Source organism: Cavia porcellus, unplaced genomic scaffold, assembly GCF_034190915.1.
Source record: "Cavia porcellus strain 051 isolate PalLab524CR breed Dunkin Hartley unplaced genomic scaffold, mCavPor4.1 scaffold_30, whole genome shotgun sequence".
Lineage (NCBI taxonomy): Eukaryota > Metazoa > Chordata > Mammalia > Rodentia > Caviidae > Cavia > Cavia porcellus.
This window is the reverse complement of record NW_026947513.1, coordinates 28,343,937-28,366,124: the sequence shown is the minus strand read 5'-3', so window position 1 is coordinate 28,366,124 and position 22,188 is coordinate 28,343,937. Positions and strand designations below refer to the sequence as shown.

General features: G+C 37.5%; 1 protein-coding gene across 6 annotated transcripts in view; it reads right to left on the bottom strand.

Annotated features, from left to right (window-relative positions):
* Window positions 1–22,188, bottom strand: part of Dcun1d4 (defective in cullin neddylation 1 domain containing 4) — a 76,909-nt gene that overhangs the window by 12,334 nt on the left and 42,387 nt on the right. For all 6 annotated transcript variants that reach the window (XM_003471578.5, XM_063240539.1, XM_063240542.1 and 3 more), the window contains exons 6-8: window positions 17,101–17,171; window positions 13,038–13,129; window positions 4,793–4,901 (exon numbers count right to left, since the gene is read on the bottom strand). In XM_003471578.5, the coding sequence (XP_003471626.2) occupies window positions 4,793–4,901; window positions 13,038–13,129; window positions 17,101–17,171 (272 nt within the window). The remainder of the gene's footprint in view (window positions 1–4,792; window positions 4,902–13,037; window positions 13,130–17,100; window positions 17,172–22,188) is intronic.

Sequence of the window (22,188 nt, the reverse complement as noted above, 5' to 3'; positions counted from 1 at the left end):
GAGCTGCGAGCCAAAGAAAAAGGTCTAGGGATCTTCAAACAATATGCTCAAGTCTTGGCCAAGTACTGACCTGAGTCTTTGTGAAAGGAAGCAGCCTGAATGTGGAGAAATATACTTCACTGCAAACAACAAAGCAGAAATCCCCACAACTTACACAGGACTGGAGATGGTTTTTATTTTTGCCAGTCAGCATGAAAAATACTGTAATTTATACACAGTACACCACGGAGAGTCCTCAGAGAGTATTACTGCCTTATTGGTAAGGTTAAATCATTGCTAAAATAAAGGTAGCTCTAGCTAACTGGGTCTCTCAAAGTATTAAACTGATTCAAAGTTAATCATGCACCAGGAAAAAAAAAATCCAACACTACTTCATAAAATAACAAACCCAGAAACCAGAAACATTCAACTTACAATATACAGCTCTAATAAAAAAAAAAAAAATACTTCTAGGAAAGTAAAAAAAAATTGGACAGTATGACTTGTAAGAGAAAAATCAACTAATAAAACAGAGCCAGAAATGACAGAGATGGAAACCAAAAGAAAAATTTATTAAATACTATCAAAAAATGTTCTAGATATTCAATATGGCACAAAAACCCAAAAAACTATCATGAGAAAACAAATGGAACATATAAGAGGACCCAAATGGAACTGCTAGAGATGAAAAATACAGCATCTGAAATGACTGGGGTTAACAGAATAGATTCGCCGAAACAAAACATTAATTCTGAGAAGACTGTAGTATCTAAAATGAAACAGAGACAGGAAAAAGTAGGGAAAGAAAAAAATGACCGCAGAATCAATAAGCTTGAGGGTCAACATCAAGCAATGCAACACATGATATTCCAAGGACAGCAAAGGAGAACAGAAAAGACAGCTAAAGAAATAACAGCTGGAATACCTCCCAACTTCATGTAAACTATCAACCAATGATCAAAAAACAAACAAACAAAAAACTCAACAAACTCCAATCAGAATAGCACAAAAAAATTCGTTAGGAACCACAAGCAACTGGCTGAAAAGCAGTAAAAGGCAATTAATGCAGTCAGGAAACAAAACAAAAAAGACATGCTGGAAGGAACAAAGAGCCAGACATAATCAGAAAGAAATGACAAAACACAGACAGCAACGGGAGAGATTACTGAAAGAATAAAGTTATCAACCTAGATTTTTTTTATCCAGAAGTACCATGCTAAACTGAAGACAAAAATAAAGTCTTAGTGAATTCATCAAAAACCAGATCTGTTCTAGGAGAAATGTTAGAAGATTTTAAGCAAAAAGAAATTAAATTGAAAAGAAATCCAAGATTAGAGCACAGGAATGGTATCTTTGTAGGTAACTATAACAGACATATTTACCTATTCAAAACTAAAATGAAAATAATATGTAAGATTATAACAAATAAAATGTATGATAACAACGGTATTAAGTACAGAAAGGCCAAATAAAGGTACTGTTATAAGGATTCTCACATTACACATGAAATGGTATAACATTTAAAGATAAAGATAACACGTTCACTACTGGGCTGTAATTCCTAATAGCTTGAATCATCAGTGGTATACCCCATGAGTGTCTCACTGGGTGGCTTGTCTCTGCTTCTCAGGGAGTCTTTGATTACAATAATGTAAGGAAAAGAACTGATTTAGCAGACTAGATGTCACATTACAGTTCCTTAAGGAAAACATTGAATGGTATAAAATTATACTATATAGCTAATTAGTGATATAGCATACTATATCAACTAGCAATGGGGCACTTGTAAAATGTCTATGTTAAAATTTATTACAGAATTATTGATAAATTATTTAAAATATACATTTCTTTAAACTTAATGAAATAAATTTGATTATTATAATAATTTTGTTAATAAGACATGTAGAATATTAATGTTTATATCTGGGTAGTAATTATTCAAATTCAAGCAACTAACTAGATTTGGTCCATTGATAAACTTATTAATTTTACTAGTAAAAAGACCAATAAAAGGATCAGATCTATTTGTACCATCAGTGGCACAAACTTCCCAATTGGAGTCATGCACCTGCCGCTGGTGGTTCAAGCCAGTGGGAATGTGCTAAAGTAAAAGGAAGGGAAAACCATCGTACAGACTTTAATCTAAAGAAAGCTGGAGTGACTGTATTTTTATCTATCAAAGTAGATGTTAGAATAGGTAGTATTCAGAGACAAGGACGTAATGTGAAAGGGTCAATTCATTCACAGGACATATTCCTCAGTATTTCCAAACCTCACATCAGAATTTCTAAACACATGAAAGGAAAAAAAAAAAAAAAAAAACCAGCAGTGACAGACAAAATTAGAACTGGTGACTTTAACATTCCCGATAGAACCAGGAGACAGAAATCAGTAAGGATACAGAAGACTTAAATACCACTATCCACCAACTTGACCTAATTGACATCTGGAGAACAAACACCCTACCAAGCGTTTATTCACAGGAGGTCATATTCTGGACCATGAATTAAACAGAGCAAAATTACATGAGGTATGTTCTCTGACCACAATATAATTAAACTAGGTCCATAATGGTAAGACTATCTGGAAAATTCCAAACACATGAAAAACAGTACTTTCGAACAACCAGGTATCAAATATAAGTAAATCACAAAGGAAACTGGAAAATATTTCTAATCGAATACAAATGAAAATTAACATTTCAAAACTTGTGTGATATAGCTAGACAAAGCCAAAAGTTATTAAATTCATCTTTGAGCTCATTTAAGCTAACTGAACTGCTCTGGTAATCAAATAAATGACTAAATATAGATGGTGCTATTCATCATTACATACAAGGGATTAAGTCACCTATATTTATAGTTACTGTACTCCCTAAAAGCAAAGAACTATGCTAGCTGTTACACATGGTATCTCATGGCAGGTCTGCACCCAAACCCCAAAGCTGTGGAGAGGAGTGGTGAGGGTACACTGGGAAAGGACAGGAGAGCAGGGAGGCTGCGTGGGAGCAGAAGTGTGGGAGGGACAGAGCTGTGCGAGTGCACAGCACGCCCAAAGGCAGGAAGCAGAAGGGGAGACAGGCCAGGCAGCAGACACACTGAGCAACAGTGAATCCAATTCCATAGCACAAACGATGTCAAAGTACGCAGACTGGGACTGGACTTAAGGGTCTGAGGCTCTTGGTCTGAGTCTTGATCCACTGTCTACTAACAATGAGACCACATTAAACCTCCACTTCTTCGCTGTGGAGTGGTTGGAACTATTTCTGGCTGTTCCCTGGAGCTGCTGTGAGGGTAACCATACTGTATACACCCCACAAGCGGATTGTTCATATAAAAGGCACCAAGAAGGGACTGAAGGCTTTGGCAGCAAGATGGACCTGGAGGAAGAGCAATGATACCGACTGATGTGAATGCTGGATGAGAAGTAAAAGAATGTGGAAGTAAGGCTAACTTAAGAGTGCAAGTGAGGGGCTGGGGATTTAGCTCAGCGGCTCAACTGCTGGCCTGGTAAGTGCGAGGCCGTGAGTTCGATCCCAGGTACCAAAAAAAAAAAAAAAAAAAGTGCAAGTTAGAAGTAACAAGGGCCTCAACTGTGTCGGAGGCCCTAAAAGAGGCTAAAGGAGTCCTGTGAGATGGGCCACAGCAACAACAAGCCAGTCAGGGAGGAGTACAATGGAAAACACAGTGGATATCTGGGAGAATTCCACTCCCAAATAAAGTCAGAAAACAGCTGATTTTGGCACAGAAAATACAACACTTCCAAACAGACTGCTACCCGTAAGAGGATGATTTTTTGTTAGGGAACACCCTCCAATACTGAATGGTTTAATCCTAGGAACTAGTACCTATTCTAAAAGCATGTAGCATCTAACTTCTCTATATCCTTATGCAAATGCCATTTAGTCAAACACTGTACCTGAATTTTGCCTCATTTCTCCTATCAATACCTTTCCAAGCATGTTGTGATTTTATTAGAAGGTTGTAAAAATGCATAAATGAAGGCATTACAGAGAACTACTGACGTGTTACTGCAGATGCATCGGAATTCACCACGAAATAAATCTTTGATGCTAAACTGGCAGAGCCAGAGAGAATAAAGTGAAAAAGATCAACATGGTGGTAGGAAAAGAATCATTTTTCAAATTCTAGGCTTTAAAAAACAAATCATTTAGAAACGTAATTAATCAGGAAAGCCTAGCCACCCAAACCAATTCAACCCATAGACATATTATAAAACAACATTCTAAAATAAAATAGAAGGGCTGTGGACTGTATCTGATGAATACAATGGCAATCAGTGCGTAGGAACTAACTGCTGATGGTGACCAGGTTACATACTGTCATTTTTATTTTACGCCCAAAGAAGCACTATCACATTTGATATGAGACAAATAGGAAATTAGCCTAGATTTACTATTCACATGATTTCCAAATATAATCATACTACCCAAAAGTGAAACTGGACAGTTATTGTAGTACCTTGAGGGGTGAAGGTGAACAGGTGTTTTCCTACGAAAAGAGACAGCTTTTCCAAGTTTATCTAGAAACATTTACAACAGTGTCTACCACATGCCCATTTATAAAGTATTGTAACCACAAGAGCTACTGAAGGTCTGCCACTGTAAGTTTTTGCTAACATACAAACTTTTGCCAAATTTCTAAAAAACACATATGTAGAGAAGATACTAACTAGCATCCTGGGAGAAACTTTTTCAAGTAGTTTGCTGTGGCATGTAAAAACAAACTTCAAAGGGGCAATGAAAAAGGGAGGAAGGGGATGAAAACATCTGCATAGGCTCCAGAGAACTCACCCGTGCAAAGTCAAATGCATATCTATAAATAAGCTTAAAGTTTGTAGAATCGTTTAATAATGATCTCAAGCAATCCAAAGAATTTCTGAGTTTTTCTGTTGTATCACATCTGGGAAAACAGAATAAAGGCAGATTATAAGAGGGTTTTTTTTTTTTTAATTTTTTTAAAGTTGTATAGTAATAGAACACCAAAGGAAACAACATAAACCCTAAAGCTGGAATATATCTATGACAACCTTTTTCCTTTTTTAGAAATTTCAAAAGTACAGAAAAGCTGAACAGTGAATAAGTGTCCATTTACCTATCCACTGGCTTCAGGAATTTTTCTATACCATGTGAAGCTGCAAATATGCCCTTCACCCCTAATATGATAGTGTCATCATTCTTAATATTCTATCACGATAACCCTATTATTAGCTAGTAATTCAGATGCATTTCCTCATTGAGCCCTAATTTTCTTTACAGTTGTTGTCATTTTTTTTTTTTAAAGACCAGACTAGTAAGCCAGGCATGGTGGCTCACCCCTTTAATCCCAGCACTCAGGAGGCTGAGCCAGGTGGATCGTTGAGTTCAAGACCAGCCTAGGCTACAAAGTGATACCAAGACCAGCCTGAACTGCACAGCGAGACCCTGTCTCAAAAAAAAAAGAGACCAGACTAGTTATCTTTGTAGCATGTCAAACAGTCAAATAATTCTCTAGATTGCATGCAGATTTAACACTTCTGACAGGAATACTACATGTAATACTGAAATACTGTAATGTAATACTGTATCCTTCCCAGGCACCACATTCTTTCTCATTATTGCAGATATAACAGGTGATCAAAATATGACATTTCAGTTTCTTAAAAGTTTATTAAAGTAAAAGCCACACTGACACTATTTCCTCTAAAATTCTCCCCATCACACCAAACACACTTACGCCCATTACTCTTGCCACTTTTTGAAACATTTCTGGAAGTTCTCTTTTATGTCTTTACGAGGTATGATTAAAAATACAACGAATGTTGCTGCCAGGTGCCATCCAATGGAAAAGCAGGCTCATAAAAACATTATGGTGTGTTCTTGTCCAACTTATTCATCAGATCTGGCACTGTACGACTTGTAGCTCTTCGCCAAAGTCAAATCACCATGAAAGGCAAACATTTTGGATAGATTCAGGACACTGGAGCACCCCACGGCAGCACAACTAACGACACTCACGAAAGAGGACTTCCACAGCTGCTTCAGAAAATTGCACAAGCAATGGGTATGTGTGCTCAAACCAAGAGGGCCTATTTTTACTGACGATGTGTCTTTTACTGTGATTCATTTTAAAAATTAACACTCATCACATTTTTGGTCACAAAGAATATCAAGCTGAACAGTTAAGGTGCGGTCCACCAGATTCTCCTTTCAAAGGTACCTCTTGTCTTGTGAACTAGTGAGTAACTTGTGTCATGGGACCTTTAGATTCTGTTCCTCAATGTGTATTGTACATTTTTTGAACTTCCTATTTTCTGATGCCTTAATATCCCCAATATGCTGTGAACAGTCTGCCCAAGAAATCAGGTACACCACTGTGATAAATCTGGTCCACTGTCACAGATGCCCCCTCTTGCTATCCTTTGTGACTCCCTGACATTCAGTGCACCAATGAAATTCCCTCAAACTTTTGTGTTCTCCTGTGCACACAATGAAAGCACTTGCCGATGGGTCCTAGCTCATTCCCTGTGCTGCCCAAACGCTCCTCTGACAGCATGCCCTGCTTCCCTCCATAGGGCCTGTGGGTATAATAAACCTTTCTATCTCATGTCAAGTGCCTCTCCCACTGCAATTTCTGTAGCAGTGTTGGAATCACGCTTAAAGACCTCATTTGCAATATAAAATGTCTCAGCACCTACTATGGATACCTACCTGAACCATTTATTACACCTAAAGGTACAAAACTGAGTTTATAAGCCTGTTATTCCCTGGTCATACCTCTCATATAAAAAGCTGCATGCACCATCCTTTTTTCTTTCCTGGACTTGGAATTTTTTGCTCTTAATTCACTGACTTATTATCTGTGCTGCCTTCATTCTTTTCGATGTACAAACCATCCCAATGTGGGTGGCAGCCTCTTAAAGTTGGTTCCAGTGTTCTTACAACATGTCCCCACCAGTCTCTTTCTTATTTTCTGGCACAAAATATTCCAGTTCACTTTGGTTGTTCCCTGCCCCACCCTTAAAATCAGCCTTTCTTCCAGGGGACCCTGGTGATGATAACTTATTTTTACCAGTTAAGTCACACAGTACATATTTATCATAAGGAAGGAGACTAATTGGCTATTTTTACAAATTACTCTGCCATATGTAACTCTTAAAAATGAGAATCAAGAGTTATTATTTTCACAAGCACAGTAACGCTTTCAGTGTTGAGTACGGCCTCTGCAGAGCTTTTATCTAAGCATAAGAATAGATAATACAATTAGGAGTTATTACTAAAGTATTTTGGCTAGTTTTTAAACTAAAATATGGTTTGTAATACAACACAGTGATTTATTCTTAGAAAATCTGTGGAAGCTCCTATTTTTGTAGCTAACTACAAATAAGTCCTCATGGTCTCTATATTAAGATAGACTATCTAAAAGCCAAAATTAGAGTAAATATTTAATATTTATGCAACAAAATAATTTAGATTGTCCTTTATTTTTTCTTGATGTTGAAAAAGATTAAAATTAGACTATCTTAGAAGTCAAAAAAGGTTTCTTCAAAAAACTGATGCATAAGCCCCGAGCTAAAAGAGACACAGGAACTAGGTGTTTCAGGAGAGGTGGGAAGGGCTCTCCAGATATTAAGAGCAGTATGTACAAAGGCCTAGTGGCAGAATCAAGCATGATGAGTCCAAAAGACTAAAAGAAAGCCATTGTGGCTGGAGTGGATAGATTAGGAGCTAAAGTAGTATGAGAACAGACTGAGAAAGGGGTAGGTTCAGACCATAAAAGGCTTTTGTGGCCTCTTATGAAAGGCTTTTATTGAGTCCTTCAAACAAAGGAGGTTATCTCCCACCATGGGAGAAATCAAGCTTGTGTCTTAGCCTCGGGACCTCTGTGGAGGCAGATTCAGGGGCAGAGAAGAGATACTGAGAGCCTGCGGAGGCAGATTCAGGGGCAGAGAAGAGATACTGAGAGCCTGCTTAGCTGATGTGAGAACCCAAGTAAGATGCTATGAAGATAAGGGAAATACAGGAGAAGCACTCGCTGGCAGTAAATCTGGGAAGCATGAGTGGCAGCAGGAGGCTTCACCACAGAACTGGGTATTTTAATGGTAAGTGATGATGAATTATCACTGATTGAGTAGTAATGGGGAAAGGTCAAAGAGGAGGGAAACTAGCCAATCCAGAACACTGTAAGGCCCATATCCCTGCCCTTCACTGGAAGAGGGTCAAGGATGAAAGCCACCAGAAACCTGCTGGATTTGACAGACCAGAAGTCTACGTGAGTCCTGTGCAATGAGAGGAAGAGCACAGCAGCTGCCTGCTTAACACAGGTTCGGGAGTAAAGACCTCTCATTTTGTTAACTATGACAGAGCTAGCAGAAAATAAAGCTGCTGGCATCTTGGGGCACAGCGGCCAGGGGAAACAGGAAGTTCTGCAGGTCTGGTAGCAACCCTCCAGGTCCCTGTGCTCAAAGATACTAAGCGCCTCTGCACTAAAGAGATGAACAGGTCTTATGTTTAAACGTAAAATGCACAGAGTAATATTTCCACTTGAGGTACCCAGTAAGGACAGGAACTTGGGGCTGAAGTGCAGAGTCAATAGTTTAATCTGTCTACAGAGCCCCTGGACTCACCCCCATGAGAAAGAGACCGCTGAGTCACCATGTCCAGAACCACAGGATGCCATCTAGTGGCTACTTGGCAAGGACACCTTGTCAGGGACCAAGTTCCAGCAGAGGGCCTGTGAATTAACAGGCTTGAGAAACCTACAGACAACCCGAGACTTCCTACAAAACTACATCTTCAACCCAAGTCTCCCCGTGCTCTGCTGTGTACCATGTTGAATAAAAGCCACAAGCGTGACAGTGCCATTCTTCTAAAGAGCACCACTTCTAAAACCAAAATATGTATACAATGTGGGTCATTTTTTATTTCGCTGCAACAGGTTCAGAAGTAACAGGAATCGGCTGTGATAAAAACAGAGGTAGCTTCCCCCTTTCCCAGGGTAGCCTCCACCCCTGCACTCGGCCTGAGAATGATTCTCTGGCTCCTCATCTGTTCTACACAGAACAGAAGACAGTGCTAAGACTTTTTGATTTGTTTTTCTTTTAGTTTAAGTTCTCGTACTAGCTTAATTCATCAGAGGTAATCTTACACCTGCAAGCTGGGAAAGGCAGTAAGTCTATCAATTCAGTAAGAGCTGTGCCTTCTCGGGCTGGGCAGGACGGAGGGGCAGGGCAACGGTGTTCCCACCCAGTCCTCTCAGACCCACCACTGCCTATTTCAGATGATAGGCTCTTGGGAGGAGGCCACACTCACAGCTCCTCCAGTCAGTGTCAAAGTCGCTAAATTCCCAGTGCTCAGGTAATTCACAAGTTGTCATTTCACCACACTGGTTTGCAGATGTCATTAGACACACTCAGAGAGAGACAGAACCATTGCAAAACTCTAGTTCCAGTCAAGACACGCTGGCATGTTCCTGTAACCCTGGAAGCTGAGGCAGGAAGATCAAGGTCCAAGCCTATCCTGGGAAATTCAGCAAGACTGTGACTCCGCAGAGTTGGAGCGCAGCTCAACATGAAGACCCTGAGGGTTCAATCCCCGGTACTGGGGAGGAGGGAGGACAACTCTGGTTTCAAAAGACATCACCTATTTCTAGCATACCTCCACTGTACAGTAACAACCTTTATTAGTAAAGCATTATTATTTATTATACTTTATTAGTGAAGTATTATTAGCAGTATATGTACTTAACATCTTTTTTTTCTTATACCGGGGATCAAACTCACAGCCTCGCACTTGCCAGGCAGCCACTTGTACCACTGAACTATATCACTGGCCACCCTATCTTAATTCTTTTATATCTCCAAACTTTTTCAAATCTGGCATTTATCCAAATGCACTGCTGTGCTTTGAATCATTGGTTCATGTGCTGAATCCTAATACCCAAAGTAACCAACTAAGGAGTGAAGACCTTTGGGAGGTGATGGGACTGAACCCACGTGAACAGGAGTCTTGTCCTTACAAAAGAGGCCCAAAGGAACTTACTTGTCCCCTCCACATGTGAGGGTACAGCTAGACACACCATTATTTTATGAACCAAAAGTAGGCATTCTTCATTAAGACTTCCCACACTCCAGAATGGGCAGCACTACAATTCTATTTATAAGCTACTCAGTCTAAGGCATTTTGTTATTGCAATCCAAACGGATTGAGAAATATCCTAGTATATATAAGCACAGGAGATATATACAGATGTAGATATAGATATATATAGATATAGATATAGATATATTTCATTCCATCTTGATTCCAAAGTATCTCATCGGATAGCTTAATAAAATGAAAATAAACAAAAACAGAAAACAATTTTAAAATGGAAGATGTCTTAATCACTTTTCTTGTCTCTAGAACAAAATACCTGACACCCACTACTTAAAGGAAAGGTTTATTTTGGTTCCAGGTTCTGTCCCTGGTCAGTTGGCTCCAAGGCAGAGAGAGCACAGAAAGGGCTGGACAGAAGTAAAGCCGCTCCCCATGGGGGCTAGGAAGCAGAGGGAGAGAGGAGCAGCAGCACGGGAGGTACACCCTTCTAGGTCATCCCTGTGACTCATCTCTCCTGAGAAGACCCTGTCTTCTAACAGCAAGTCACCTACAGCACTTGCAATTTTAACCATAAAATAATTCAAAACCTGGACTACTTTCCACTTTAGTGCATATAAATAACTGCCCTAAGTTTTCTTGGTACCTGATACACAATCCTGACAAACACAGGCATTATTAGTCTTTAATTTGTATAAAGAAAGATGACGCTGTTACTTTTGGGTACTGTGTCTAAGGCCCTGCCCTTAAAGGACTTTGTCTGGTTCATGGGTACCGTCTCCCCCACTAGGCCTAAACAACTGCACCTATTATCCTATTTTCATACAAATATTTGAACAAATGACTAACTTGTTAAGGAAACTAAGAGCACATCACAAAACAGAAAGCAGATTCCTCCATACCTTCACAGTGGGCAAGGCTTATCACAGAACCCTAAATTACAAAGACCAGGCTGCAGCCACTGTGAGAGCCAGCCTGCCACCACTGCCACCACACCACCTCAGAAGCTGCTCACTAAGGAGCTGGACAGAGTGTGTGGCCCCCTTAGAACAAGGACAGACCTCTTCAGGTAACGGCCTCTTTCATTTCCCAGGATGTGAGGCCCTCAAAATTGATGGGCACGGCCTGGTAAGATGCTTTGCTAAAGACAAATGTAAAAACCCAAAACTACAAAAATGGATGCCATATCCTTTTAAAACAAACAAAAATGGGCCTGAAAGTATTGCTGTTGCTGTCTCTGAAGCCCTGAAATAAAATCCTGATATGGCCATGCATCCATCATCATAAGAATACTTGAAAAAAGCAGCCTGGCTTTCCTCAGATGGCTGTGAGAAAAATAATGAAAAAGTCAGTAGGCTTTAAATTGTAAGGCACTGTTCTTCCAAACACAATTACACAGAGATTTCAGAGACCTACACTAAAATTCTAGAGCATGCTGACAGAAAAGTGTATTTGTAAAAGGATGGTTTGGGTTTTAAGTAAAATTCATTTTCTATCAGGCACTACTGTTAGAGGGAAAACGTGGCTTAATCAGAAATCCTGGGCTTCCTTTCAATCTTTGCTGCTTAGTTCCTCTAAGCCTGTTTCCTCATCTATCAAACTTTCAGGATACAGTCTGACTGGTCTTTCACAAAGTAGCCTTAAGGCTTTAATGAGAAAACAATGGAAAGGTTTCATAAAAAAGCACACTGAAAACAAAGCAATAGAATACTACCCAAAGGGACGAGCATTAAAGCTGACAAATTCCAAAATTATTTAAATAGTATCATTAGACCATTTCCAACTCAACTTTAGTAAGAAAAAAAATGAAGGTCTATTACTATTATTCCTAGTTCAAGCAAAAAGAAAAAGATAAGGCATTGCAAGTATTCTGTAACAAAGTTACTATGCTAACAATTCATGTTTCACTTTTAACTATCTAAAATGTTTAGTGATCCATCCCAACTATGTCTTTTAAGGCATAATATAGCAGAACGATCTGTTTACTTGTGAAACTCTTTGTGAAAACATACATGTACGCACAAGTACTAAGTGAATACACAACACAGATTTTTTAAATTCCAGGCCAAGCAATATGAACTCTTTACTATTTTTTTTAATCACTGAAGTAATGAAGTTCTAGTTGCCCAAAGCTAAAATCAGGTGTATAAAATAGAAGAAATAAAATATTTTCACTCATAAATTAAACTTTACTTAACTTCTTATAAATCAATAATGCCTTTCGTTTTAGGAGGTCTTTTTTCAGTGGTACTGGGGATTGAATCTTCACATTGAGTTAATATTCCCAGCTCCTTTTTTTATGTTTTGCTTGAGACAGGGTCTCTTTAAGTTGCCAAGTTTCTTAGGCTAGACTTGAACTTGTGATCCTTCTGCTTCAGCCTCTCAGAGTTCGGCATAAAGTTTATATGCATAAAGTCTCAGAGTTTATAGGCATAAAGTACCACATGGAGCAAATCAGGCTTTTTAATAAGCTCTAAACACATACTGTTGAACAGTAGCCAGGAGGCATGTGTGACTAGTGAGCACTTGGAACACAGCTAAGAGTAACTGCTACATGGCTCATAAATGTGAAATACACACCTGGTTTTGAAGATTATAAAAAAATATGAAACACTTCATTGATTTTTTAAAATATGTAACATTAAAAAATAATAATACAGGACATATGGTGGAATGGCAAAATTCTGGGTATTTGAGTTAAATACAATACATTAAAAACTAATTTTACTTTTTTCTATGTTAATATAGCTATGAGAAAATTTTAAATTGAATGTGTAGCTCACATACATGAAAAAGGGTTGGCCTATTTCTGCTGGACAGAACTGCTCTAGAAGAACATTAACATTTTTCCATACATAAAGATAAAAAAAACTTTACTTCCAAGCATTCAGTCATCTCCTGAGCTCCCAAGAAAGAAGAATCCAGCTGGGGAAGATGTAGGGCCCCGAACAGTCTCAGAACTTACTGTAAAGAAGTCATTCCTGTTAACCATTCTTGGAGAGTAAAGTAACCCATGTTTTGTGCATCCAATTTCCAAGCTAGGACAAGCATAACTACCTATTTAAAAAGAAAAGACAAATAAAATCTCAGCAATTAAATATACCAACACCTACAAATGCTTCTACTCTCAATAATGATTTAGTCACTGAAATATGAAAAGAGTAACTTGAAAATTCAGCTCTACTTTGGCAAATATCTAAACAGTATGAGAATGCAGTCTGCTGAACCAGGTTTGGAAAAACATTCATTTTCTGGCTGTACAGCCATGGAATGAAAGCAATCTATCAAGATTAAAGCCAATTATTCACTCACCAATTACTCCTATAGAAAGCTATTTCATAGCTATATTCATACATGTACACGAAAAACTATACTATATACTTCATATTTGTTGTGGAATAGCTTGTTGTGGCAAAAGGCTGAAAACAACCAAATGCCTGTGAGTGAGGGTCTGGTTAAATACTTTTTTGCTAAATACATCCTAAATAAAGGAATATTGTGACACCATTAACATAAATGAGGTAGAGCTATGCATTCAAACATGGAACAATCTCCAATCTTCTACCAAGTGAAATGGCAAGGTAAAAAAGACTGCTAAACAAAACAGTGGATGCTGGGAGATGTGCCCTGGGGAACAGACCACACATACATTAATGTTTGTGGACTGAGCCACATACCCTGCGGGGAAACACTATTGGAGACTGAAACTGAACCTACGGCTTTCACACTAAACGACACTCCCCACACTAAGTCAGGGTCTGGGTAAGTCACTAAGTTGCCCAGGCTGAGTCTGAACTTGTGATCTTGGCTCAGTCTTCCGAAGTGCTGGGATTACAGGTTTGGACCACTGCATTTTTTTTCAGGAAATCATTTTAAAGTAGCCTGTGGTTCCATTTAAAATAGTGCTGAGTCTGGAATGAGCCAGAAGGAGTGACACAATCCAACTGCTTCTCAGTGGGGACCAATCCTTCAGTGCCATTCTTGCTTTTTAGTGAATCTTCTGAAACTGCAGATGTCAGGAACTGTGACAATTCAGGTTTATGACACTAATTTATCAGTATTTCACCTGGCCCAGAGAACCAAAGGTAAATTACACTTAAATGCTTGAAGGTGTGAAGACAAAAATTACACTTCAAGGGTAAAACCAGCTTCAAGCCATTCAAAGTTCTGCATCCAAAGTCCTGGTATAAGGCCAACCATAACTGGGCAAGGAGGAGGAAGTTGTCCTCATCCACCTCAAAATCTGAGGAAAGATGACTATAACTAAGAAATAGAGTATGTCAGTCCTAAAAGGAGAGAGACAAGGCCCTCATAGGACAAACCTGGCACTCTGCAAGCCACCTGTGGACAGTCACCACACACAAGGCACAACCAAATCCTAGCTGGGGTCAGGTACGCGCCGTTAATGGGCACTCTCCATTTGCTGTATTTTTATTCAGTGCCTGTTTCTGCTATACAACTGATCAAGGACCAGGATACTCTTTAATGTAATTTCTTTACAGAGAACCTAAGGCTTCTTCTCAACTGCTAAAGAACTACCCTGAACCATCTTCTATGTATCTAACCGGGTCAGATGATGGTTACAAAGAAAGGGATCAAGATAATATAAAAATTTAATAACAAAAGAATCACTTAGAAAAGCATTTTTGGATAATTTAATGAGTCTCGAAAGGCCTAGCTGTACTTTAAGAATTCCAAGAGTATTCAGATTTTCAAGGTCAGTCCTTTGATCTGTAGGCCAACAAACTAGTTTGTAGGCTAAAATGTGTTTGATAACTAAAGGACTAATAACAAAGCTTTCTTCCAATGCTGACTTCATGGTTTTCAACTTTGGAAATTAATATCCATGAGAACCTACTAAATTTCTAGGACTTTTCATCAAATAAATTGGTATATACCAGTTTTTTAAAATTCATTTTTTTGGATTTAGAAAATCTGAATTATTAGGCAGAATACTTGGGCTGATCAATATTGATTGCTAAATAGGTTAAAATGACTGTTAAACAGGTTAAAAATGGTCACTTAAGAAATCAATGGGCCACTAAAAAGAATTTCCCCAAAGAAGGAATTATATGTTCTTTAAGGTATTCACACATTAGATTTTCTCTTTAGCTGTCAGATTTCTTGGAATGCTGATTCCTATACGTCAATTTACCTAGGTTAGTTAATACCTTTTCTAACACAAATTATAGTTTTAAACAGTACTCTTTTTATCCCTTTAATAGAAACTTAAAATCCCACATAAAATCTTGAGTTTAAAAAATAAGTAAATAAAGGTGAAGGTCCAAGGCCCAAGTAAGTGAAATATGGCTAAGTAGCCAAAGTAGATATTCACACCAGCAAACAATCTATACGTGAAATCGTTAACTAGTCAGAAAACTAAAAAATAAAGGACTTTGCCTTTATCTTGGTCAAGTAGACTTGAATTTTATCAGCTGCTTAAGTTTCATAAGCTATGAATATCAGGTGAGGTGGGCATTTTAAATACTTCCAAAATACAACTGGGAGAAAACTTCGAAGAGACTATATAAAATAATGTAATTTCTATTGGTGACATTAACCTACTTGGAGTGATATTCTGAATCTGGCCTTAAGTCTTCAACACGGTTTCACACAGTATCTATTCCCACTATATCTATTCCTTCTAACAGACTTTTTAAATGCCAAAAAAAGAATGATAATAATAGCTCTCTTTTATTAAATACTGCTATTAGGGGTGACAAACTTTGATAAGCTGCACCCACTATTCCTACTTAGTCAGCAGTCCCCTCTGACAAAGGCCTCTAAGACCTACAGCTAAAGCCTTATACACCTACAGCTTAATCGTGAACCAACCCAACCTCATCTGAACGCGTGTTTATTATCGTCTTCTAGATGGTTGCCCTAGATCTACCATCGGGCTCAACTCACTCTCACCCTCTGACAACCCTGTTAGAAAATACTGTGCCAAGCCTGACCCAGACTTCAGCAGAAAAAGCCCTTCTGGGAAGTTAGTCAAATGGTCCTTTCCTATGTCCGTCTACTAGATCTAAAGAAATACTACTGGTCCCATTCCCCCAGATTTTTATGCTAAGGCAAATTATGAAGATATATGAACTGAGACACATTAAAGTGAAACATTCCAGACAAAAATTCATGTAATGAGTAAAAGACATTCCAAGGCACTTTAGAAAATTTAAGTAGGGTTAATCACAATGGAACAATAGTACAGAAATGCTAAGTATAAAATGTTTTAAGAAGCACACATGAGGACTCAATTCTCAGTTTTCTTTGAAAGCATAACATATATTAAGGGATACCAGATATCTCACAAAGTCTAAATACAGGGCATGTTCTCCACCAGGTCACAAATTCCTTTTGGACCTAGGATACAAGGTTAATATAAAATCAAACTATATTGTTTATGAGCTAGGGTGTGTATATGAGAATAATTTCTCATTCTGGTATAACACAGATTATGTGGAAACAGTAAGATGATGCTAAAAATTACACAAAAATAATTAAGCAAAGAACACTTAACAATTGGTTAATGATTTTAACACTAAAAAAAAATCACTTTCTGAAGTAAGTTTAATTGGAAATGAAAGATCTGTGAAAAATTCCTAATTATTATCTACTCAAAACCTTCATGAATTTACTCAAAGTCTAGGACTAATTCCACATTCAGCTGAAAGAACTACTAAGAGGGATAAAGATACACAGCATGCAGAGGCTCAGCCCTGCAATTGACCTGTCATATAGTTACATGTGCCCACATCATGGTTTAAACACCTACATTAAGTACATAATTACTGTACCTTTTATACATAAGAAATTAAACCATAGGGAAAAAGTGACAATAGTTAACATCCTCCCACTTACAAGAAAAATAAATACTTACAAATCAAACCAGAATTGGAACTTAATTCTTAAGTGGACTCATAAATACAAATATATCATTATTTCTTTACTATTGCTTATTTGTGAGGGGACAAAAGATTTAAGAAAGAAAAATTACTGATTGACACTGCTCAGTAAGTTAGACTTACATTTTCAGGTTCTACACCAATGTCTTCACAAAATTTCTCCATTCCTTCAGGACCTACAACATCCTCAGTACCTATAATGAAATACAATATTATATAAATTAAATATGACCATGTACAGTATTATTACTCAAGTAGTTTTATGCTGTCAACAAGATTTAAGGGCCATAATTCCTTTTGGAAAAAAGAAATCAAGCAGTAATTGAAGACTATTCTGGAATTTTGATTACATCTAAATCAACTTATCAAAATGTCCTGGGCCGGATATTTAGCTCAGCACCATAAACACCTGCCTGGAAAGTGCAAGGTTGTGAGTTTGTTCCCCAGCACCAAAAAAAGTCCTTCCACATCTGAATACTGTTCACATCATTTATACCCAAAGATAAATAGGGATCAAGAGACAGATGAAGGGGGAGGGAAGGAAGGGAAAGGGGATGAAAAAGGAATTATGATGTGCTGTGTACCTGTACCAACACCACACAGGGAATGGAAACATTATGTATTATTATAAGCATGTACTAATGGAAAAAAAGTGGTTAAAATGGCAAAACAAACAAAAAACAAGAAAAGGCTACTTGGCTTCAATTTCTGTTCAATAAAGTACCTTTAAAACTTCCTCTCTTGAACGCTGGCCCCCAGTGCAGGGCCTGCACAATCCATGTGGGTGGAAAGAGGGCGGCCAAACCACCAAATCCTACCAAGCTCTACTGCTGGGTTCTCCACAACACAGGACTGCAGAAGTGACAATCAGAAACTGCCCAGGAGAAGAGTTTCACCTGAAGACTGATGCATTCGTTACTCACAGATAAGCTTGAGGGTCAGAGTTAAACAGGAACCTCCTCAGATCCACTGAGAGGGCTGTGCTCAGGCAAGGAGATCTGGACACTGTGGTGGGAGGTCAGAATTGGTGGGTATAACCTTTAAATAGGTGGATCTGTGCAAGGTGGCATTTAGCCCAGAGGTATGCTTGAACTCCTGCACAGCTGCCTACATGAAGCAGACATTAGTGGTTTAAATTATTATAGGCTAGTATCTTGGTGCCTAAGCGTCCTCACTAAAATCACTGAGGTCTTTGCTATAGCTAAGGCCAGTTCAAGAGTGGTTCTTATGGTGTGTCAGTATTCGGTTGATATTTAACACCATTGTTATTGCTGACTTCACTACTGTAGCCAAGGTAACATAGTTGCTGTCAATTGATTTTCTCTGTATGCCAATATCTGGATTGCCTAGGGTTCATCAATGAAACTGTGGGTTCCTAAGAACCCAAACTCCAGCACAAAAATCAAAAATATAGAAACATGAAAAGACAGGGAAACAAAATGCATCTAAAATTCCCAACTCTCCAAAAGATGGTTCAACGGGGGCTGGGGGAGAAAATCATAAGCCACACAGCTGAAAGTCTAATAAGATATGGACAGTTCAATAAGGTGCTTGGTAAATTTAAAGAAGAGATCACTAGTCAGATAATGACCCAAATGAAATAGGTGAACAGTGAATCTAGAAGACACTACAAAAAATCTAGTGGAGCTAAAGAAAAAGATTCAAACCATTATGTCCAGCATAGAAGAGAGTGAGAATCCATAAAAACACTTCAAACAGAAATCCAGACAATTAAAAATACTAAAAGTATGAGTAGCAGACTAGAAGTATGAGTAGCAGAAGTGACCGATATGAATAGTGTCAGATCTGGCAGACAGGGTTGTAGTTAATCATCAGTTAATGAGATTAAAAATAAGAGAACATGACGAATGCATCCAGCAGCTGCAAAGTGACTCAAAGAAGTCTAACATAAAAATAACAGGCATTAATGAAAACTTAGCAGACAACACAAAGGGTATAGAAGTAGTAACAGGAAACCTTCCAGACATGGAAAAGGAATTTAATACATAGGCAAGTGAAGCATACAGAACCCCAAATAACCATGACTGGGGGGAAAAAAAAATCACTCCATGCCACATAATTAAAATACCAGAAGTCCAACACAAGAACAGACATCTTAAAGGCAGAAGCTTAGAGAAAAAAACAGAATCTTAGAGAAAAACGACATACATATAAAGGAAAACTCACAAAAATTTCTAAAAATTTTTCTTAACATAAACCTTAAAGGCAAGAAGAGCTTAGAATGAAGTATTTCATCCTCTAAAAGAAAACAACTTCTGAACTGTTATATCTGCAAAATTATTTTTCTAATTGAGGGAGAAATAAAGTATTTCAATGATAAAAAGAGCCTAAAGAAATTCAGAACCACCAAGTCAACACTCCAAAAAATTCAAGGATATTCTTGAAGACAATAAAGCTAACAATACAAAAAGTCTAATACAATGAATGTATCAGGTAAAGATAGCAATTAAGTAAAAGAGAAAGAGCAAAACAGCAACTGGAAAATAATACAATTATAGGATTAAGTCAATACCTATTATAACTACTGATGTAAACAGACTCAATTTAGCAATCAAAAGACACAGATTGGCAAGAATGGATTAAGAAACAAAATCCAGCAGTACACTGTATACAGGAAACACATTTAACACAAATAGAAATTTACTGACTAAAAATAAGATAAAAAACAATACTGCATAAGATGGGAGCCTGAAAATAAGATAGTTAATCTTATGTTCAGAAAGAGTGTACTTTAAATCAAAGCTGATCAAAAGAGGCAAAGAATCAATTACATATTAGTTAATGGACCCATTCAACCAGAAGACTTAACAATTATAAACACATATGCATCAAACCACAATGCACTCAATTATGTAAAACTAATATGACATAAAAGATCAGATAAACATTAATACCATCAACTGAACCTTGAGAGCCCCCTCTATCACAAATAAATCAACTAAACAAAAAACAAAGAAACATGAATTGAACCAAACCTCTGAACAAACGTATTTCAAAGATGTACACAGTGTTCTACCCAACAGCAGAATGCATATTCTTTTCTGCAGCACAAGGTACTTTCTCCAGAACAGACCTAGGTAGCCTAAGTAAATGCAAAACAATCAAAATTTCACCATATATATTACCAGATCACAATGCAATGAAACTAGAAAGAAATAAGAAACCACAGAAACTATGCAATTGTATAAAAATTAACACATTCTTGAATAATCAATGAGTCACAAAAGAAATTAAGGAAGAAATAAAGGCAACTCCTAGAATTAAAATAATGCCACTACAACACATAAGAACTTAAGGATACAATGAAAGCAGTCCTATGAGGGAAGTTTATAGCAATGAGTGCACAAATCAGAAAAACAGTAAGCCCAAATAGATAACCTAGCGATACATACCTCAAGGTCCTAGAAACACAAGACCAATCCAAATCCAGAGCTTGTACAAGAAAGGAAATGATAAAGATCAAACCAGAAATAAACGGAGACAAAAAAAAAAAAAAAAGAATGAGCTGGTTTGTTGAAAGAATAAAGTATGGAAAAACCCTTAGCCAATCTTATCAAAACAATAAAAAAGGAAAGAAAAGACACGAATCAAAGCAATTAGAAAAAGATGAAACCACAACAAACATTGCCAAAAGCCAGAAAATTATTAGCCATTACTTCACAAACACATGCCAAAAAAAGTGCACAACTCAGAAGAAATGGAGATTCCTAGATACATATGAATTACCAAAACTGAACCACGAAGACTTAAAGATCTTAAAGAATTAAGTAGCAGGCAATGAAACTAAAGCAATAATAAAAACACTACTCAGTAAAAAAAGAAAAGTCCAGGTCCTGATGCATTCACAGCAGAATTCTACAAGAACTTCAGGGAAGATTTAACACCGACACCTCTCAAGCTCTAATATAATTCAGAGGGAAGGAGTACTTTCCTGGAAGCTAACATTATCCTGATCCCTAAACCAAAGACTCAACCAACAAAGAATTACAGGTCAATCTCTCTAATAAGCATAGATGTAAAAATCTGAATATACAAATCATCAAAAAGATTACTCACCATGACTAATCCTTCCAGAGAGGGAAGAATGGTTCAACATACACCAATCAACTAAATGCAATTCATCACATAAACAGAAGCAAGGGCCAAACAACAAACAAGCAAAAAACCCACCCAACAACAACGAAAAAGTGATGCAATCATTTCAATAGAAAAAAAAAGTTTGATAAAACAAAATCCATCATGACAAATCCTGAAGAAAATAGGTATAGAAGGACCTAATCTTAATCTGATAAAAGCCATTTATGGTGAACTCACTTGCCAGCATCATATTAAATGGGAAAAAATGGGAAACCTTCCCTTCTAAAATCAGGAACAAGACAAAGATGCCCATTATCACCACTCATATTTAACACAGTCCTCTATACGTTAGCCAGAGTAATCAAGCAACTGAAAGAAATAAAAAGAATACAAATAGAAAAGAACAAAGTCTAAGTATCATTATTTGCAGATGACATGATATTTTACTTACAAGACCCAAAAAATTCCACCAAAACATTCCTAGAATTAATAAGCAAATCTGGCAATGTAGCAGGATACAAAACAAACACAGAAGTCAAAAGCATTCCTATACATTAATAATTAACTCAACTGAAAAATAAATTAGGAAAATAGTATCATTTATAACAGCATCAAAAAATTCAATACTTTTGATTTCACCTAATCAAGTAATGTAATTTTCATTATAGAAGTCTCTGCAATTGAGGAGGACATCAGAAAATGGAAAGATATCCCTTGTTCCTGTATATGCAGAATCAGTATCATCAAAGTTGCTACACTTTCAAATCTGATACATGTATTTAATGCAATCCCAGTCAAAATACCAATGATATTGCTAACAAGTCTAGAAGAAAATAATTTATATGGAACAAGAGACCCAGAATAGCAAAAGCAATCCTGGGTGTTAAAAGCAAAGCACGTAGCAACACAATTTCAGACTTGAAGTTATACTATAAAGTATGGTGTTTCGAACAGCATAATGGCACAAAAACAGGCATGCATATTAGTGGAACAGAATAAAGGCAGCAGAAACAACCCCAAACACGTACAGTTATTTTATCTTTGACAAAGGGGCCAAAAGCACACACTGGAGGACAGACAGACAGACAGACAGACAGGGAAAACTGGATATCC